At 39.8% G+C, this 20,304-nt stretch overlaps 1 protein-coding gene across 2 annotated transcripts in view; it reads left to right on the top strand.

The window, feature by feature from the left end:
• Positions 1-1,743: 1,743 nt before the first annotated feature.
• The window catches only part of ppp2r3b (protein phosphatase 2, regulatory subunit B'', beta), a 22,429-nt gene continuing 3,868 nt past the window's right edge, over positions 1,744-20,304 (top strand). The window contains exons 1-12 of one of the 2 annotated variants that reach the window (XM_061053164.1): positions 1,744-2,124; positions 11,922-12,107; positions 12,441-12,544; positions 13,216-13,318; positions 14,688-14,762; positions 14,883-14,969; positions 15,807-15,963; positions 16,574-16,634; positions 16,740-16,829; positions 17,479-17,654; positions 19,282-19,400; positions 19,507-19,613. In XM_061053164.1, coding sequence (XP_060909147.1) covers positions 1,786-2,124; positions 11,922-12,107; positions 12,441-12,544; positions 13,216-13,318; positions 14,688-14,762; positions 14,883-14,969; positions 15,807-15,963; positions 16,574-16,634; positions 16,740-16,829; positions 17,479-17,654; positions 19,282-19,400; positions 19,507-19,613 — 1,604 coding nt within the window. In that variant the 5' untranslated portion in view covers positions 1,744-1,785. Of the gene's footprint in view, positions 2,125-8,625; positions 9,139-11,921; positions 12,108-12,440; positions 12,545-13,215; positions 13,319-14,687; positions 14,763-14,882; positions 14,970-15,806; positions 15,964-16,573; positions 16,635-16,739; positions 16,830-17,478; positions 17,655-19,281; positions 19,401-19,506; positions 19,614-20,304 lie in introns of those variants that run through there. The other variant, XM_061053167.1, reaches the window with a different exon arrangement.

Here is a 20,304-nt window from a genome sequence, read left to right as displayed (position 1 = left end):
AAAAAAAACAAGCGGACTGTTGTTTAACCATTTAATGACCTGAGCTAAATGCAGAAAGCTTTTCCAAAAAAAAATTAACCACGTTACAGGCTTGATTCTGAGAAAAAAAAACAAATGAAGTAGTAGAAAAAAAGTTTGGACACCCCTGGTCTAGACCATAGACTGTAAATATTGGGTCTAGACTTGCAAAAATATAAAATGAAAGTACAGGCAGAGGTGGCATAAAAAAAATACATTTAGTGAACTGTAGCCTACTTGAGTGCAATTTTGAGGTAATGCACCTGAGTATCACTTTACTATCAGTTATCAAGGCAAAAAAATACTTGTTTTCTGCTACATTATTTAAAACATAGCCTACAGTGACTGTTTTACAGATTCATTTGACATCAAAAGCACATCAATGTATTAAAAATGCAAGATTGCTGCAGATCAATTTACAAGATGAAAAGGTCAGTTGTTCACAACAAGGTATAAAGCCTACTACAACACTTTTTGGATATGCCATTTACTAGAGTATTCTTCCTTTCTTCATACTTAAATAATAACCTTATATAATACTTAGGAAATATTGGGCGTTTTACAACCATTTAATATCATTTCTGAATACCTCTTCCTCTGCTGATAACAGTAGGCCTATTTAGGGAAAAGTCTGATAGCTATGCCTACCTCATCATTGAAAGGCTTTTTGTGTATTAAAACAGCAGTGATATTTATATATATTATTATCTTATCGTATGGCCAATATTGTGTTTAAATATCTAACAGTGTAATTTTTCAGCAACTAATTAGAAAACACTTGTTATGCTCATTTACCTGGGGAAGATTTTGGACGCAGGACCTGAATTATTTTTTTTAAACGCAGTTTCCAATTCAGTCACAAACTAGGCCTACTGGGGCTTAAAATGAAGGACACCGCAACAATATTCTCTCAAACATTTGAAGGAAACAAAACCTTCAACAGGTGGTTTGAAAGTCTGTTTTCATCAGGGTAGAGGGGGCCGCGTTGGGCAGGTTGAACTATCACCCGGAAGGTCTCGCGATAACACGTAGTGGTTACCAGGGGAACGAGAGCCTGGGAAGTTGCGGTTATCTGCTCTGCTTTCACCCGGTGACATGGACACCAGAGATACTAGCGTTACTTTTCTAATTCACAGGTAAACAGACGTGCGTGCAACATCTTCGTTCATGTGGGAAGCATTGTAGAGCCTCCTCGACATTACAGTTTTATTCACTCCAAGGTTTGTATCTTTGTTATCGAGAAAAACGTAAAGTAAGCCTGCTAACGCTATAGTAGCTAACAAACTGTTGTTGTTGTCTGCTTCTCCCACGACAACCTTACTTACTCTGTCGACCCGGGATCCTCCTTCCTAAGTAGTCTGACAGCTTTAACCGATGCTTGCTGGTTTAAACCTACTCTAAGCAGCTGTTTTCTGACAAAGAAGTTAAAAATAGCCAACTTTACCAGTGTCAATATGGGTTCACGTTTACTTTGCCTGTGGGTGAAGTCATTGACGTTTCGCGCTAAAAAAAATTCAATAACGTCAGTGAGTGTTTTCTGTGAACTCACAGCAAGGACAGCTGATACCAAGCAATTGCAAGGTTTATTTTTTTTTCCTATCAGACACTGTGTTTACAACAACTTATTCGACTCCTGCGGGTACAACAGCCCCCTTATTCATTCCTGTGCAGGAAACACAGAAGCAAGTTGGTGTGTTGTAAACATTACTTTTTATTTCCACACAGGTAAGTTCGTTGGAGAAGACAAGAAGCAAAATACACTGCAAAATGCCGTCACCACAAGTCCTCCAGCCTGTTCTTAAGATGAAAGTGGATGAGCTCTTTCTTAACTGGTTGAGTGATCCTGCGACACAGTCACTTCTCAAGGATTATCTTGACCTAATCAAAACTGGACAAGACATTGATCTGAGCAGTGGGGAACCACAGGACAAAAGGTTGTTGACCTTCAACGAGAACAACAATGTTGCATCCCAAAAGAAGCCTGCCCACCTTGGCACTCCCTCCAGCCCCCCATCTGCCAGCACCCTGCCCTCTGGTAGTAGCAGTAATACAAGAATGACTGGACCCAATGGTAGAGTACTACGGAGATCTGTCAGCACAAAAAAGGTAAATACTAACAAAATAAACAAAACTAAAGGAGTGTATCACCAGATTTTCTTTAAGCGTGTAGCTCATCATTCTTATCAACATTGTAATGAAACAGTTAAGCAGGTTTTGCCAAGATTAAGAGGTTCTTAAATCGCCAAGCTACAGGGCATCCAAGGTGGCTCTTTCATAAAATGTACAAAACAAGGTGTGTCTGGCAGTATGAGCCATCTTGAGATACCAATAACTTAAGAGTGTGTCACACAATCTCCTTAAGCCTTGTCTCTTTTTGGCAGCAGGTATTAGCAATAAATTATAGGTAAATAACGTGCAGATAGAATGTGGCATGTGCCATTATTTTTTTGTGTAAGTTTAATATAATTGAAACCCAGGTTGATGATCAGTTCACAGTTTCAAATGGTTCTTTTGTATTTAAGTAGACTGTACACTCAGATAGGGTGTAGGGTGTATTTAATGCACCTAAACAATGGGATGCATTACAATACTGGAATGTAGTTACCGGTAATAACTGCCTCAGCAATACGCATGTGCTTTATACGTCACTAAGGCCAAGGAGGTAGAAAAAGTGCAGATGTAAGAATATTTTATTGAATGCTTAATAACATTTAGGCTCTTTAATATCAGGGTGTAATGTGTCACACTTACTGGGCTTACTTACCAACATAGGCGCAGGTAGTAAGACCTTTGCTTTTTCTTTTATGATAGTTCAAAATGTCTGCTGTTAGAAAGGCCTAGAGAGGTATCTGCTATCTCAGATTATGTTGATCTTTACTATACTTTCTTCGTGTTTGTTAACTTGTGAATCCGGCAACAACAATATATTGTAAATTTCAAATCATCAGACACAGAACTATACTACTAGTTATTGACTTCATAGTAAATCTTTCTCCTCCTGGCCAACGGTTAGAAAGTATCTTTCAGCCGAGGTACTGTAACTTAAAAAGTGCCCTAAAGTTAGAAAGTTCATTTTCCAAGGCTGGCCACAAGAGGCTGCTGAGTATCCTACAGGATCAGGGAGACTCAATGACTGTTCACCCTGCACCATCATAGTGGAGCCTTCATGTCTGTAGGCAAATGCTGTGATTGTAAGTCAAATACTTTCCAAATGTCCATGCCTCACCCTTGAGTGTGGTATGGGAGGTGGGAGTGTCTGAACCTAGCCTATCCCTGGTAACTTCTTTCGGTCTATGGGCTGCAGATTTTATTGTGGTGTGACTGGAGTCTCTAGAAGGGAATAGTATACTTGGGCCTGCTTTAATTAAAGAAACAATCAAGCAGCATTACACATTTCAAAGGCTCAAATGTGTCTGTTCAATGACTCTGCCTCTTTCAAGAAGGGACATTGTGATCATAGTAAGTGTGATGACAGTGAGACAGCCAGACAGCTGTGGCAATTCCTGTTAGGGACTCCTCTTTCTACATGTTGTTGACATGTTTAAGACAGGCATGAGGAGGCAAGTGGTCACTGGTGCGATAGCTGTACTTTCTCGGACTTAACAAGGAAAATCCTGTCTTTCAGATGATGATGAGTTGTTATTTGTAATTATTGTGAGACATATTTCAGTTTAACTAGATATTTTGTGGAAGAGTATTCAAAAGTCTTCAATGCTAGCAAAGGCATCAATGTTAAAGTTCTTGATCTTCTGCACACTAGAATTCCCACGTTTAAATTGACAAAACATTCAAGAAATTCTACATTTCTCAAACCACACAATCACAGGTGGAAGGGGCTGAAAAGGACGTGATGTCTCTTCCTCCCATTGATTCTTGACCCATAATGCCACTCTCTCACCCCAGCTTAAAATAAAGCAACTGCTGGACAGTTTGTGTATTCTGCTGTGATATGTCATGGCATGTGGCAACACTGTGTCACTCCTTTTTAAAAGGATTGTGAGGATATATCAAGTAATACTTCTATTTTAAGACAACAAAATGAATTCCTGCATAGAGATGCATTCTTCAAAGGATTAGTGAAAAATTCAATTTATGTCAGGCTGGTGCAGCCTGGAACAGCTGGTGTGACTTTGACATCAGACACTGATATAGATAGCCTTGGTTCCCGTGTGTTGGCATTAAATACCCAGAACTCTAGCCAGTGAGATGAGGTGTGGCAGAACATTCATCCCTTGTAATTTACTCTGAAACAACTTCAGTTATATGCTGCTCATTGTCAGAATATGTGGTGGTAGATCTTGTATTTACATCATGTACAGTAAATATGAGCTCCTCATTAAGGCCAAACTGTCAGTGCTGCTGTGAAGCTCAGAATTTTCTTTCTTTTATTTGTATGAAGGTCACACTCAGTCACAGAGAGGTTAAAAATGAAGAGCATTAGAAAGAAAATAACTTAGGTGTTTACTTTTTAGTATGTTCTCAGCATCTAGATTTAGGATCTGAGGTTATTCTTCAAGATGTGGCTTTATTTTTAACACACTTCGTACGGCTCAGCCCTATTGAAGCTATTTGAAGCGGGGGTCCAGGGTCACGTTATCAGTTGCCTGACCCGTCTGAGAGAACTGAGTGTTAGACTGTTACCCACAAGTCCTTTTACTTTGGAGTCTTCCTAACTTGGGGGTGTTTTAGTGTAAAATTGCAACCTGTTTTGGCTTTGACTGAGCATGTTAAGGCCCAATGTAAGAGTGTACAAAGAAATATGAGGTGTATGTCAAACTAGTTTGCATGCTTTGAATATTCCTTGAGCCTAACCCTTTTTGTTTATTTTTTTTAAACCTCTACAGAAGTACTGACAGGCTAATATAATTTAACAATACAGGCGTATCAAGAAACATCAGCATCTGTATGTTTTCTGATATGCACCAATTTTAAACCTTTTTTAACATTCAATGCAGTAGACAAGGCTTAGTGTGATAAAGATAAATAGATAAATGACATCAACTGAATGTCCTGCAAAGCTTGCTCCTATTTATGCCTTAGCACTGCTTGTCTGCCGTAAACATAGAGCACCACAACTAAGCAGACTGCCGTCGGCACTAGAATTGGTTGATAATGTTACACATACCTGGTAAAGATATTTGATTAAGAAAGCAGCTGTTTAAGTACCTTGGCATAGTCATAAATAATTCAGAGCTCAATCCCTGAAGAAACTACTAACTTTACTATATTGTCTGTAATCTGTGATATGTCTGTATATGTCTTCCCAAACGGATGTGGTATTATTAGTCACAAAAGACTTGTATAAGTTGGGTTACTTTCACTGTGTGAAAAGTAAGTTTTATTTCCTCGTACTTTTTTGTGCATATGATCCATTCACTTTTTGCCTGTGCAGCTTAATGTCACTTAAAACAATTATTTAAATTAAGTCAATATGTACCAACTCTAAATATGAATATTACAGCTTTTGGGGAAAATTTGGCATGTAATTTTTGGTCATGTCAACAAACAGAGTAGATCAATATTTGCATTTTCAAAGTTGCTCTAAAGTAAAATTTTCTTGTTAAATATGGACAGTATGGAAAATGCAATTAAAAGTAGTTAATGGTCTTGATCACGACGGCGGATGTCTCTAAAAACTAATAAACCGTCAGTGTTTATATAGTAGTAACACTTTATTATTGTTGTATTAGGTTGGGGGGGGGGGGTATTTACAGTAACCTCTTATCTGCAGATTCCTTCTTTAGTCTTCTGCCCCTTTGCTCCACTTCTGGTGCCATGTAGACTATATAGACATCTAGGCAGACCTTCATGATAACTGTCAGGCTCTGTTTTTGTTTCACTGTGATGCAAACCAGCTGATCTGCCTTCATCATGTAATGCATGTCAGCCTTCCCGGAGCCCACCATGTTGTCAGTCAATAGGACCTATTTTTGGGCCATGTTCACATGTTTCCCCAAATCCCAGTCTCAGACAGATGATTTTGGTGGATAAGCTTGAGCTTTCTGGATTTGGGTTTAGTACCCAATGTTGTGGGCCAGTTGTGAATCTACCCCATAGTCATGAGTTGCCACTTTAGGCACGTGTCACTGGTTCAATCATGTTACTGATGCAGACAAATATAGTATTTTTTGTGGGACACTGTGACTGTGTACGCTTGTATTGACAACATGGAGAAGCCTCTGGGGAGTTTTGATCAGTATTTTTGCTCCACCCATCTGTCATTTATTTCAAACAGCTGTGGTCTGCTACATGTTGTGTCTTGAATATCAATGTTTTAAAGTATCTGTTATGAATTCCTTCTTGATTAAAGCTCATCTAACTTGTAAAAGTCACCTTACTGCTGGGAGCTCTATAGCCTAAACCTGCCAATAGTTACTAACTCATTTGTGTTTCATAAGCTCATCTGTTATGTAATGAAGTAAACATGTCTGGACACATGTTTTTGTACTTATCAAATTAAGTACCGGTAGTTCACAGATTACACATTTTGTTGGATCAGTCTGGTTTCACGTTGTGTTTGTCACACTAGATCATTAGAGTGTGAACATAGTACTTGGGATTTGGACAACCTGCCTGCAATTGGAGTTATTCAATACAACCCCACCAGTATTGTAAAGGCCTTGGATACAATCACTAATCCATGAAGGATTTAGTATCAGGCCAGTTCATAAACCAGTCTGATTGAGAAATGTATACTCCCTCAAAAAAAAGTCAACTAATTTCACCGTAAATTAATTCTTCTTGATTGCTCCCAAACAGTAGCCTACACAGAAAGCTTCCTTTAACATTGTTTTAGCTTGTGTAAGTGCTCTGTTTTTTAGAGTTTAGGATTAATTCAGTGTTTAATTTCCCCAAAGTTGTTTTACCCAGATCAGAAGGCCACAGCAGATATCTGTTATCCTTGCCACTGTTTAAAAGTACTTGCCCAGGCCATTAGTGTGTGAATGTCTGGTTTCTGTGAATAGAAACCTAGATCTGCTCTTTTTGAGAAGTTTCATGCAATAACTTTGGTTTGAACTTTTCCCAGGCTTGATTTATACTCTGTAAGGGCAGATTTTGCAGTTTCAAGTATCAGAATTGGTTTTGAGTGGGAACAAATACAACCAGATGATCTCCTCCTCCACTAACTCCTAAGATAATTTTGTTACTTGGTAATACTTGCTGTAGTTTGTCCATTCTGGTTATTTAAAAGTCACATGATGAGGGGAGCTCACATTGAGAGCTGCTGTTCACTGGCTTTGTGTGTCCTTGATTTTAAAACGTCAATGGTAGAGTTGCCTCATGTGTAAACAAACACATCATTATCCCTACTGCGTTGTGGACCACTGTTTGTGATACACACTTCAAATATTGTTTGCTTACGCACAGAAACAGACACAACGGTGTTCCATGCGAGTTGACAGTTCAGTGTGATCCAGCAGGTTATATTTTGGCCTTAGTGCTTCTCTTTCCATATTTTGTTTGAATTGATGAGTGTGAACAAAAGGCAGCCAGTGTGAGAAGCCATCATACAAACAGCTTATCAAGCGTGTGCAGTGTCCTGTGTGGTGGATAACAGGAACTGGGTTTGAGCAGAAACCAGTGGAAAACTGTGGACGCTATGATCCCGTCAACTAAAAATACCATGGGTTGGCTTTCACTTTCATTGTAAAATAACAAACACATTAACACATACAGGCTTATTTACGTAGTCTAATGATGTGGACATCTGGGTACGGTTCATTCAGTCTTACATTATGTAGATGTTGGGCTTTCCTTGTGTACAGTGAAGGCAACCCCCGAGCTGTTAGATCAGCACATTCATGGTGAATTGATGTAATTGCCATCACTCCCGGACATCAACCGGGAGTGGATGTTTGTTGGAGGACTAAAGATACACCCTTCTATCTCTGGATGTTGTTCCTTGGATTGTCCAAACTGTGTTTGCTGGCGCTATTAATAGACGCAGACTGGTTGGGACATCATTCTTTGAATTTGGCATAAACCCCCTACCACCCATCAACTATAATAAGATGTGGAATGGCTGGCAGCCCAAGCTTGCAAAGAGAAGGCAAAACACTGCCATGAAATCGGAAGCAGAATAGTTCATTATATTCTCAGTGTTTCTTACTGTTGTGTGTGTATCATCAGGTGATTTGAGCCACACTCTTGTGAGCTATTTTCAAGTTGTCATACCAAGGTTGTTAGTTGTTGTTGTTTTTTGCCCAAGTCTTGTTAAGTTTATTTTGTCTGCCAGTGCTGCTATTATGATACAATAACAGACGCTGGCAGATTTAGCAGAAGTTACACTTCTGTTTTTACACTCATTCACTTTATTGGATTTACTTGGATTTTTTTTTTCAATTTGCACCACAAGAGCACAAGTAAAGTTTCTCTGAAGTTTTTGGTAGCTTTTCAGAAGGCCATTGAACGTGAGCATTGTAGCATTGAGGTGCATCCCTTCAATTTGGTTCTGTAGCAGCAGCGTGCTGATACAACAGGCCTGTCTCTTTACATAACCTTCATGAGTTGTGAGGAATGCAAACTGGGAAGGGCAGATCCATTGCACACACCCCTCCTATTCCACACATACACTAAGTGACTCCCACACGCATACAGCCCGTCACTTCTTATCTCCCCTGCAGCTTTGAGGCAAGGGCTTCCTGACCCTGTGCAGTGCGTGTGTATATATGTGTGTGTGTGTGTGTGTGCGCGTGTGTGTTCACATGTAAGGCAGAGACAGGGACAGAGCGGCAGGCAGAGCTAAGATTGTGCGACCAGATCTGGAATGGGAGAGAGAGTCACAGTAGCAGCTGCTCCCTTGCATTAAGAGGCTCTCACTCTGACAGAGGACAATCAGAGGGACACCACACACACAGGATCTCCACTGCTGCCACTGCCCCTCGTTCACAGAGCTGACTAGTACACTGTGATTTGTACGTTCAAGAGGATAACTCTGGATTGAGTGTTGTTTGTGTTTATGTGTTCCCCGTCCTGTCCGGAGCAAGGATGAGGATGAGGGAGCTCTCCCTGCGTCAGGACCCTGACCTGAGGAAGGAGTTGGCTCTGCTGGCACGCGGCTGTGACTTTGTGCTGCCCTCTCGATTCAAGAAGAGGCTCAGAGCCTTCCAGCAAGGACAGGCAGGTGTTTGTATGAGTGTACCCTCTTAACATACAGGTGTTTGTGGCCCTGTCAGCCTGTGGGCATGTCTAATAATATGGACTAGTATTTTGGACTACATGTCTTAGAATAAATCACTGGCCTTTAAACTAAATTAACTGCACTAACCCTCACTCTCACTAAGTATTCCTAACAAAGGGTAAATAAATGAAGCCAGTTTTATCCAAGACAAGTGAGGACCAACGCCCAGTTACATCACAGGAATTCTAAACTTTAAACATATAGAATACTACTGTGCCTGTGAAATCTGATCCTAATACAATCATTTCCCCCTTTGTAAGGGAATAACTTCTGCAGTTGTTTCAGGGAAAGGTATTCTTCTTTTGTTCAGAGAGATATGAGATTTAAGCCTTGGTTATTCAATTATGTTTAATCGTGCGTGGTATGTTACCCTCAGCTGCTTAACTGTCCTCTTTACAATCACATCATTGTGGATGTGCAAAATGTCACGGGGCTTAGCTGTTGTGCTCAAGAGCTCTGTTAGCTGTTAGCTTTAAGCAAGAGAGAGTGGGGACAGTGCTGGGAAGGGCAACAGGAGATGTGTATGTCCTTTTATAGCCATAGCTGACACCAGCACAGGGGACAGAGAAGATCAGAGGATCATCAGCATTTCTCATTTATTATGTTAGCCTGAGCAAGTTACCTTTAAGAGAAATTAGAAAGAAACAGTCACACAAATTCTTGTTGAAAAAGACATGGCTTGCTTTAGAGCCTTCATGCACTCCTCTATGATTTTGTGCTTGCTCAGCAGATTTTTTTTATTCGTATTTGCTGCAAACTTGGCTTCATTGAAAAATTGTATTTTTATCTTTTAGCAGAGGGCCTTGTTTTTCTGTTTATGTGATTATTATAAGCCATGGAAACTGATCTAGTGTGCAGATTCCTGAGTCATGTAAATAGTCTTGATGACTGAGAGTAAAGCATTTTCTGCTTGGCCTGTTTTTAGTAACAGGCTAATATGCTCAACATAGAGACATATTTGGATACTTGTTATGTGTCTGGCTTTGTGTGAGTCTGTGATATTGTCTTTACTGATTCATGTCGTTTACACCATGGACACGCAATAGAGATTTAATCAATGAGTATGATTGACCAAGACAACTCTTTGTCTTGGTAAATCCTACTGGTGTCGAACAAATTCATCAATACATAAAGAAGTGGCCTTAGTGTTGTTGAGTGACATAATCGTCACATGGCTTAAAAGCATATGCTTCAGAGACCTCACACACAAAGCTGTTACTTTGGCCCTCTGGCAGATGTTGTTATTAGGCAACACAGAGAAAGATCTAGGTTGTTACATACTGAAATTCTGTGTTACTGAGAAGTGCAGCACTGTGACATCTGTTGCATCATATGTCAGTCCAGAAGATTCTATGTACAGGGCTGTTACTGACTACCTGTGACTACCTGTATGAGGTACACGGTAAACAAGGGAAAACATGTTTTTGCATCATGACATTGTAGCCTTACTAGTCCTTTAAAGGGACTGTCTGCTGAGGAAGCACTGCTAGTTTGTTTTAGAATTTGACACTCCAAAGGAGAAACAGAGCAGCTATAATTAATAACACTGAGTAAGTTTTCCATTCAGGCCTGTAGCTTCAAAGGCCATTATATTTTCCATGCTGGCTCACAGTCCTAGCTTACTAAGAGGCTCAAATGAACAAATAGGAATGCATTTTCTTTTCTGTAGTCAAAATCTCATGAAGGAGCAGACATATTGACTACCTTGATATTGTTCCTACAATCTAAGTGGGTATAAAATTTGACCACATAGCCATTTAGTAGAGTTGGAGCACATCATCTACAAATTGAGTTTGATTTATTTTTAATAAACAACCTGTGTTTTCCTTAACTTATGATTGGAAATATTGGTCTGTTTTTAAAAATAACTAACCCAAAAAAAACGTTAAAAGCATTAACTTATTATTATTATTAATAAGTCATTGTGGTTGAGGTTGTGATGTGTGATGTGTCACCATTTCTCATGCTGTTTAGAGCTATCTCTTTGTTTACACTTAGTTCATGGATAATGCTGTAAAATACCAGAACCTATTTGTAAACATTACCGTGATGATGCCACAGATGTGGTGATTATTATCCTGCAGTGATTTATCACTTATCTTCATTTTCAAAAACAAATGAACTGATGTTCCACTTTGTCACCCGACTTATATAAATGTATACTCAAAAGCATCCAAGTAACTTATTGTTATTATTAATTATTATTATGTTTAAATGCTTGTGTTTATCATGCAAAAGGATGTGACGGGCTGTGTATCTGAGTAGATTGCCATATACATATATTGGAAACATATTTTAGTTGTGATATTACCTGCTTCTGTATCACACTTATGTCATTACTCTTTTGACCATCATCATCATCATAATTTCCTAAACAGATGACGCTAACAAGTTGCAAACATATTACGGTTTGTCATGATTTCAGTCAGTTCATTCCACACATATAAGTACATCCTAATAGACATCTATTACAATGTAAAAATGTATTAGAACGGATTACTTCATTATGCAGCACAGTGATAGCAATTAAAGATAAATGGATAATGATTATGATTGCTCTTCCCTGATGGGCCCTGGGGCTACTGAAAGATGTGGTTAAAGTAAAGCAGCGTAAAGTTTGTGTTAAGGCGAGCCTGTGCACGTGCTGGATTGCTTCAGCTGTGAGTTGTTGGCATTAGCCAGCATCAGTGGCTAACAGTTTGTATCTCTCTGTTTGTCTCAGGCCCAGGTGAGGACGGAGGAGCCCGTCACCACAGCGCTGAGTGAAAGCATTCCAAAGTTTTACTTCCCCCTGGGCCGGCCCCAAGCCAACATCAACATCGACAACCTCATTTCCAAAGTTGAGAAAATATTTTCCCAATTCCCAAATGAAAGGGCCACCATTGAGGACATGGGGCAGGTTGCCAAGGTGAGAATGTGATTTGCAGCATGGAGGTTCAGCTGCCACCAAGCAATTTAGCCCAACTTTTGAAATGTTTGCCGATTATTATTTTTTTTAAACCTCTCGGAAAATATTATCTCTGTCCCCGTGGTGAATGTTAGCAATGGCCTAAGGGGGACCTGAGTGAAGAGTGATATGACAGTTAGGTTTCCTCAGGGAAGTCTTTAAGTGATGTAACCCACTTATGTCGTTCCGCTCGTTTCTGCCTGAAAATTTGCAAGTAAATGTAGAAAGTTTAGCATGTTGCTTAACTTGTTTTTATATTCTCTGAACACAACACACTGCCCCATTTCTCCCCAGGCCTGCGAGTGCCCTCTCTACTGGAAAATGCCATTGTTCTGCTTGGCTGGAGGCGACAGGACGGGCTTCGTGTCTGTTCACAAATTTGTGGCTATGTGGAGAAAGTAAGACAATGCCTCTTCTTTTCTCACAAGACCTCTAGTATACTCACAGCCAAATGACACTTACACAATCGCCTTTGAACAATGATGACCACTCGCTGAGACAACAGACGCTGTATGCAGCTCTCTACTATTATGACATTTGCCTTTTTATCTGCTAACAGAAGTAATTGAATAAAAGCCTCACAAATACCCACAAGGGAATGGTTGTTTGCCATATACAGTATTTGAATTAAAACATCCATTCAGAGTCACATACAGATCAAATTGAAAGAAATACCGCAGGGCTTTTTGTAATGGCTGCTGCACACTTAGCAGTGTGGTTAATGCTTTCGTATGCAATAAGCATGCTCTTGTATTAATGTGTTAGCCTCCTGAGGGCTGCACGGACCTGGCCTTTGACTTGAGCTCATGACTGAGCCATTCTTAGACGAGAGGCCACAACACACACTTGCATTATTCCGCTGTTTCTACTTTAACACTCAACACTTGAAATCACAAGGCGCTGATTCAGAATCCTAATTTCAGAATGTATTATAGTTGCACTTAGACATTTCAGGGGAACAGTTTTTAAAAACTTGCGCTCTTGAAAGGATGATAACAAGGATAGAGAGAACATAAAGGCAAAGGACTGAGTAACCTTGCAACCATCTGTTCTCTCTTTTCTTCTCCAGAACTCTGCAGACCCGTCACGACGACGCTTCTAAATTTGTGCACCTCTTGGCCAAGCCTGGCTGTAATTACCTGGAACAAGACGACTTTATTCCATTCCTGCAGGTACTGGCTGCAGCACACCCAGGGAGAGGGCTGGACTTGGCAAATGCCGGGGTGGCTAAATTGCATTGGCTGGGATGGTGCAAACTGGACTTAATTTTAGGACTATGCTGCTGAGGCGGTGCTTTTTTTATGTGGTGGGGGAATCATTCAGGGACATTACTGTGAGCCAGTAATAAAGAGAGGTTCCCCGTGGTGATGGAGTTGAGTTCAGCAGAAATGAACAAAGTCGAAAAAGGAAGTGGAGATTTGTTTAATGTAAAACAAAAAAATGCCCCAAAATAATCCCTAAAAACATGGAGCAGATTGATCGAATTGTTTCATAGAAATAGTCTAATTGACTGTTGGTTCAGTCGTACCATGTGGACCTACTGTGCTAGCTTTTGTATTCTCACTCCCCCTGACAAGCTGTTGTTGCTCCACACAGGCCCCCGCCCTACACCTGATTCATTTTCATGCTGGCAGGAGCGGCTGGGCTGCACTGAACACCCGTTAGCATACCAACAGAGATGCCTTGTGGCACACGCTGTTTAATTTGTATGGTTCTGTTCAGCGTATCGGCTTTGACTGTTTTGATGAATGAAAAGCGGATTGCAGTGGAGTAGATTTGACTGTCCCCGCCTGTTTCCTGTGCCCTGTGATTTATGTGTTTCTCTATGATTTAATTTCTCACAGTAAGAGTCAAAGAGGCACGACGGCTGCCCTGAAATAAGGCCTTTTAATTTCATTGCCGCCTTCGCGTTTATGTCAACAATTCTTTCCCTCAGCAGAAGAGAAGGGAAGAGAAAGAGGAGAGAAAAAAAAAGACACAGGGTAGGTTCATGGCAGGGATTTAGCGAGAGTTCATTTAAAATGCAGCACACCCCCTGTGACTTTATGGCATGAGGAAGGAGAGAAGGTTAAGCACAGTCACTGGCAAACGTCTTTACTATGGCCTTCTCACCAGTTAGCTGTCAATCAGAGAGGCTTAAGATCATCCCAAAACCGGTCGACCCAGTGTTTCCTGACTTCAAAGAAACATCTACATTTGATGGCCTCTCCCAACGAGGCCTGGTGCCTTTTATTTATATAGCCCAATTTATAAAGCATATGGTATGACATAATGACGTAGATAGACACTGACAGCTTCTGATGTTTGAATAAGTATGCATTTATATGCCTGCTCTGAATGTCATGTGTCCTGTCTACAAAAATAAGAAAGACAGATGTGGTTTGCCATTCAAGTCCTCTCTTTAACTGAACTGTGTGTGCGCAGCAGGTCACAGAGTTGCTCTTTTGCAATTGTGTTTGTTAGCTTTGTGGACTTTGTTATGGAAATGAGTCAAACAATCACTAACACACAAACTGAGCTGACTTTACTTTATGTTTGCAGGATGTTGTGAACACACACGCAGGCCTGGCCTTCCTGAAGGAGGCGCCAGACTTTCACTCAAGATACATCACCACGGTATAGTACCATATTAAATTACAAATAATGTTTTGTTAAACTAAAGTAGTGAAAAGTTTAAATATTTAAATGTTGTTGTTTTTCAGTGATAAATGCTCAGATTGTGAACTGTTATTTCAGGTGATTCAGAGGATATTCTACAATGTGAACCGGTCATGGAATGGAAAAATAACATGTACTGAACTCAGGAAAAGTAACTTTCTTCAGGTACACAGTTTTTTTTGTGTTAGTTTTTTGTCTTTGTCTTAAGATTAAAGTGGTCTGTTGGTCCTTACGTCTAAAAACATTGAATGTTTTAATTACCCGCCTTTAAAAGTCCTTCAATTTCCTTGAAGTCAATTTGAAGTTATTGAATAGAATTATTTATTTCATTTGTCCAATCACATGCTTTGATTTTTTATTCTTATTCTTAAATTGAATAGCAAATCTAATTGAGCGCTCTGTGGATTTTATTTTTTGCTAACCACTATGTTTGCAGGATTGCAGAATCCTTGTGTTAAAAACCTAATGGGGTTTATTTAGGCCATCGTTATGATATAAGTGTGGCGGCTGTGGCTCAGTTGGTAGAGTCGTCGCCTGTCACCCAGAAGGTCAAGGGTTCGATCCCAAGCTGAGCAACATGTCTGATGTGTCCTTGGACAAGACACTTAGCCCTGCATTGTTCCTGCTGCTTCGGTGGCGGTGTATGAATGTATTAGTGTTTTACTCTCTGATGTACGTCGCTTTGGATAAGCAAGTAATGTCACACTTGGAAACGTACATTAACATGTCAGCAGTTTCATCTGATTTTCTAAACAACTCTTTGTGAAGATAAAACCAAGCGATGGGGCATCCCATAATGTTGTTGTTCTTGTTTACACTATCAAACAGTTTGCATTTACAACTGACAACAGTGGTCAGTCAAAGTCTAGTAACATGTTTGTCTGTAAAAGATATTGGACAAGAACAACAAACAGTTTTGATATTACTGACAGATGTTCACAATTCATAATAGAGAAAATAACTTGTCTCAACTCAACTCCTACGTTTTCCCTTTCATCCCAGAACGTGGCTTTGCTGGAGCAGGAAGAGGACGTGAACCAGCTGACGGAGTTCTTCTCCTATGAACATTTCTATGTTATCTACTGTAAGTTCTGGGAGCTGGACACTGACCACGACCTTTACATTGACCAGAAGGATCTGGCACAGCACAATGACCAAGGTACATGACACCAGAACACACTGAAACTGTAGAATAATGTATTGGTTTCACATGTGGTGTGTTTGGATTCACTTTATATCCTGCCACATATGGAGAGAAAAAAAAGCAATGACATAAGACAAGTGCTGATACTTTGTCATACACACCTAATTAGCTTCATCTTCCTGGCGTTTATTGGTCCAGTTGTTGGGCTGAAAGTACAAGAAAATAATTAGTAAATATTACTTGTTCTGCTACTCACATACAAACACATACTCATGAGAAAGACTTGTCTTTGACGCTTTCTCCCCACACACTCAACACCACATGTTCCTGGTTGATGGCCTGCGAGTGAGACAGGGGAAATGAGACACGAGATCAATAAGAGAGCAGCGTATATACTCTGCTCGAATGACGCCATGTCTGGAACAATTTCTGCCACTATATGGTCAAAATGATGACCAGAGGATTTATAGCACTGTCAAGATAAAACAGAGCTACATTAGCTTCTCTGGATTTACAGTCTGAGAGAATGGATTACATGTGTTGTGAAAAAGTTGTACATTAACCAAGAGAGCTGTTTTTATCCCCATGAGTCAGGATTGTAAGTAATCTGTGCTTTTCTTCCCAGCCATCTCCCATAAGATGATTGAGAGAATATTCTCAGGAACGGTAACAAGGCAAGACAAAATGTAAGAAGAAAGCTTATCCTACCTAGTAAACAATTCATTCTGATTTAATTGAGCTTTTGTTCCAATAGTGATTGTGCTGTTTTTTTTCTTTTGTTTTTCTGTCAGAGACAGACGGATGTTTAAGGAAGGGCGACTGAGCTACGCTGATTTTGTGTGGTTCCTCATCTCTGAAGAAGACAAGAAGACTGAAACCAGGTATGTAGACACACAGGGTGCTTTTATTATGCTAACGCTCACCATAGTGACCAAGTTGTAAATTGTCTAAAAATCTAATCTTGCCAATTACTGCTCATTGTGGACCACCTGTGCAAGGTCTCTTTGAAAAAAGGTTTATTTAAGAGTACAGCACAGACCTGCTCTTTTCACTTCTGTTTGACTGTCTGCTACATAGATACAAATTGATTGAATGATTGAAAAACAATTTCAAAACTTTCCACCCATCACCCATAAATTCTAACAAACAGACAGAAAATCTTAATTTTAAAATGTAATGAATGAGATGTATTATTGATGTTGTTGTTTTAATCATTTACTTTCCATTTATATTCTCCTGTATTTTTTAGATCTGTTATTTTCTTTCGTAACTTCACATTTTATTCATTTGCATTATTATTGTTATCGGCGAAACAATAAATTGTCATAAAAATGTTATTTGTGTGAGCCCGCGACAAATTTAAATTTAAAATTGTTAAAATGATTTTCTGAAGAGTTGGCTGTAACACTCGAGCCGGTTGCACATTATGTAACCTCTTAGCTCCTTAAGTCACTTTACATTTTGTTTTTGTTTACAGTCTTTTCTCACATGTACCCTTGCTCACTGGCCTTTTTCTTTATTTGGCTCCAGTATAGAGTACTGGTTCCGCTGTATGGACCTGGACGGGGATGGGGTGCTCAGCATGTACGAGCTGGAGTACTTCTACGAGGAGCAGTGTCAGAAGCTGGAGACCATGGCCATCGAGCCCCTTCCCTTCGAGGACTGCCTCTGCCAAATGCTGGACCTGGTCAAGCCTGAGATGGAAGGTCAGCCCCAGTCTTTACAGTTATACAACTTTCAGAAGTTTACACACCGATCAATCTGACAGGCTCCACAGACACAGTTTCAGGCCGGGGGCATTGATCACAAGCTGAGTGAACAGTTATAGATGAGACACTGGCTAACTGATCGGGACTGCCAGCTGTTGGTGTCATCCACACTGTCGACAAATTCCCTCCAGCACTTAGCTTTACTGCCTTCCCATTTAGAAGACACTGGTACATGGTGAGGGTACGCATATTTAGTATTGATAGCCACAGCAAGAATGTGACCCTAAGTCGACCTGCTGCTATTCTGCAGTAGAGGAGCTGTGTAACAGAACGTGCAATCTGAACCTCTTCCCACCAGAGCGTAAGTCGATACATTTTTAGCCGATTTTTAAGTCTGCTTAGAAGTGCCCGTAAATGTGAAATTATTTTGAGATTTCTTGTCTGTGGTAGATGGAGATGTCATATTTGATGACATGGATAATGACTTAATATGCAGATAAGAGGACTATTGTGACGTTTTCATAACAACCCAGCAAATGTCTGAAATGGAACGCAGAACTGGATATCTCTATCTGTTTTTTTCTACTCTTTAAAAAGCAAAAACTAAGATTTCTGAATGCTACAAAGGCATAAAAATCACTTTATTTAAGGAGTTGTTTGTTGGGGGAAGAGTTGAAAATAAAATCAAGTTTATGTCTTATTGTAAATCCACCTAGACATCTCACGCTTTGTCAAAGTTGAACTGTAGCCACCAACCATCAGGCTGCAAGTCTCATTTGATGACTTAACTCGGGGCACAGTCACACCAGCAAAGTTGTCCCGTACCGTGCTTAAGCACAACTCTTCGAAGTGTGCCAGGGCCAAGGAAGTGTACGGGACTTGAGCACGGATCAGAGCACTCACACTAGTCAAACGTGTGTCTGGGCTTTAACAAGTAGTACAGAGCTTTTTGAGCAGCTTTATGACAGTAAAATCAACATGATATAATAAATATCATCCAGTTTATCCAATTATGATTTAAAAAAAGTCTGATCTTCTTTGAACAGTTGTGATGATTTCATATCCTTGAGCACAATTCCAAACATTTCCCTCTAACAGATTTTCAGATGAGACACTATGCTGCTTTTTGTGTTTACATGTTTAAAAATGTATTTTCTTTGTTTCTCAATCAAAAAAAAAGTTTGAGGACTTGTCACTGAGCTCTGATAACTTGTTACAGACACATTGTTTTACATTTCAAAGAGTACAGAGGATTCAGTTAATTGGAAAAAATGATTGACAGGTTAATAAATAATGAAAGAAAAAGATTAGCTGCAGCACAAGTTTGAACATCATATGCCAATCTTTGTAGTTTGATCAGTAAGCAAATAAAGACGTCAATTATCGGTTTAACAGTCTACAAAATGATTTATGGAGATTGTCGGGGCCAAAACTCAATATTTACTGAGTCATCATAGTCTCAGGAAAATCTTGAAAGCTACATTTGATGTCTAGGTCAATATAAGAATCCTTCCATTGAGCCCCTGTGTATAGTTTAATACCCACACCTGAAATAATCAGTAACTGCTTGAGCACATGTTTGAGAGTGTTGATTCTGTCTGAACTGCCTCCTTTTTTGGTTCAGGTAAGATCACGCTGCGGGACCTTAAAAGGTGCAAGTTGTCCCACATCTTCTTCGACACGTTCTTCAACGTAGAGAAGTACCTGGACCACGAGCAGAAGGACCCGTTCTCCGTGATCAGGGTAAGAAGGTTCAACTCTGATAGGCTGTCAGCAGATGTGAGATAGCACCATGACTTGTTGTCCTGTCAGAGGTCAAGTGGATCGTGTAACTGTTCATGTTTTTCAGGAGTTGGAGACAGACGGACAGGAGATGTCAGACTGGGAGAAATATGCAGCAGAGGAGTACGACATCCTGGTGGCTGAAGAGGCCGCCAACGATCAGTGCAACGACGTGTAAGTCTGAGTTTACACAAAGTGGATGTGATGTGTAGATGTGGCTCCAGTCATCATTTTGAATCACAGATTATCAGTTTACTAATTTACTAATTAAATCAATTGTAAAGTTGGACGTTAACAATTAACCACTCTTCCTCACAATCTAAACAAATTATACCTCCTACATATTTAAAATGAGTTGCTGTTTAAAGGCAGCTGTCTGGTGTACCTTTTCTGCCAGCAGCAGACTTTCTTTATTTCTCAAATACAGCTTTCTTTTTCTATCAATTTCAGCCAGTTTTTATTTTCATCTTTATTTGCTTGCTTAAAATACATGAGATTGTTATTCATTTTGCATTTTCATTACAACAGGAGATAAGCAAAGTGTTTTACAAAAATAGTAAGGCCCGACCAATATGGGATTTTTTGGGGGGCCGATACCAGTGCCGATATTAAAAAGAGAGAAAATGCTGATACAGACATATTGGCCGATATCTTTCTTAGATCTAGCTTTGATCTTTAGCGATAGATCGATATAGATATACACACATTTATTGTGTTGTTCCCTTAAACGCAGTTATCAAACACTTGGGAATAAGGTATAATTAAGAAAAAGAAAAAAGTCTTTATTTTACAGTTGAATAAAAGCCTTTATTGGCCAGACTATCAGCAGTTCAGTGAATCACACATTTTTAGTAAGGAATTAACA

This window comes from Labrus mixtus, chromosome 13 (genome assembly GCF_963584025.1).
Source record: "Labrus mixtus chromosome 13, fLabMix1.1, whole genome shotgun sequence".
Classification (NCBI taxonomy): domain Eukaryota; kingdom Metazoa; phylum Chordata; class Actinopteri; order Labriformes; family Labridae; genus Labrus; species Labrus mixtus.
This window is presented reverse-complemented; position numbering and strand designations above follow the sequence as displayed.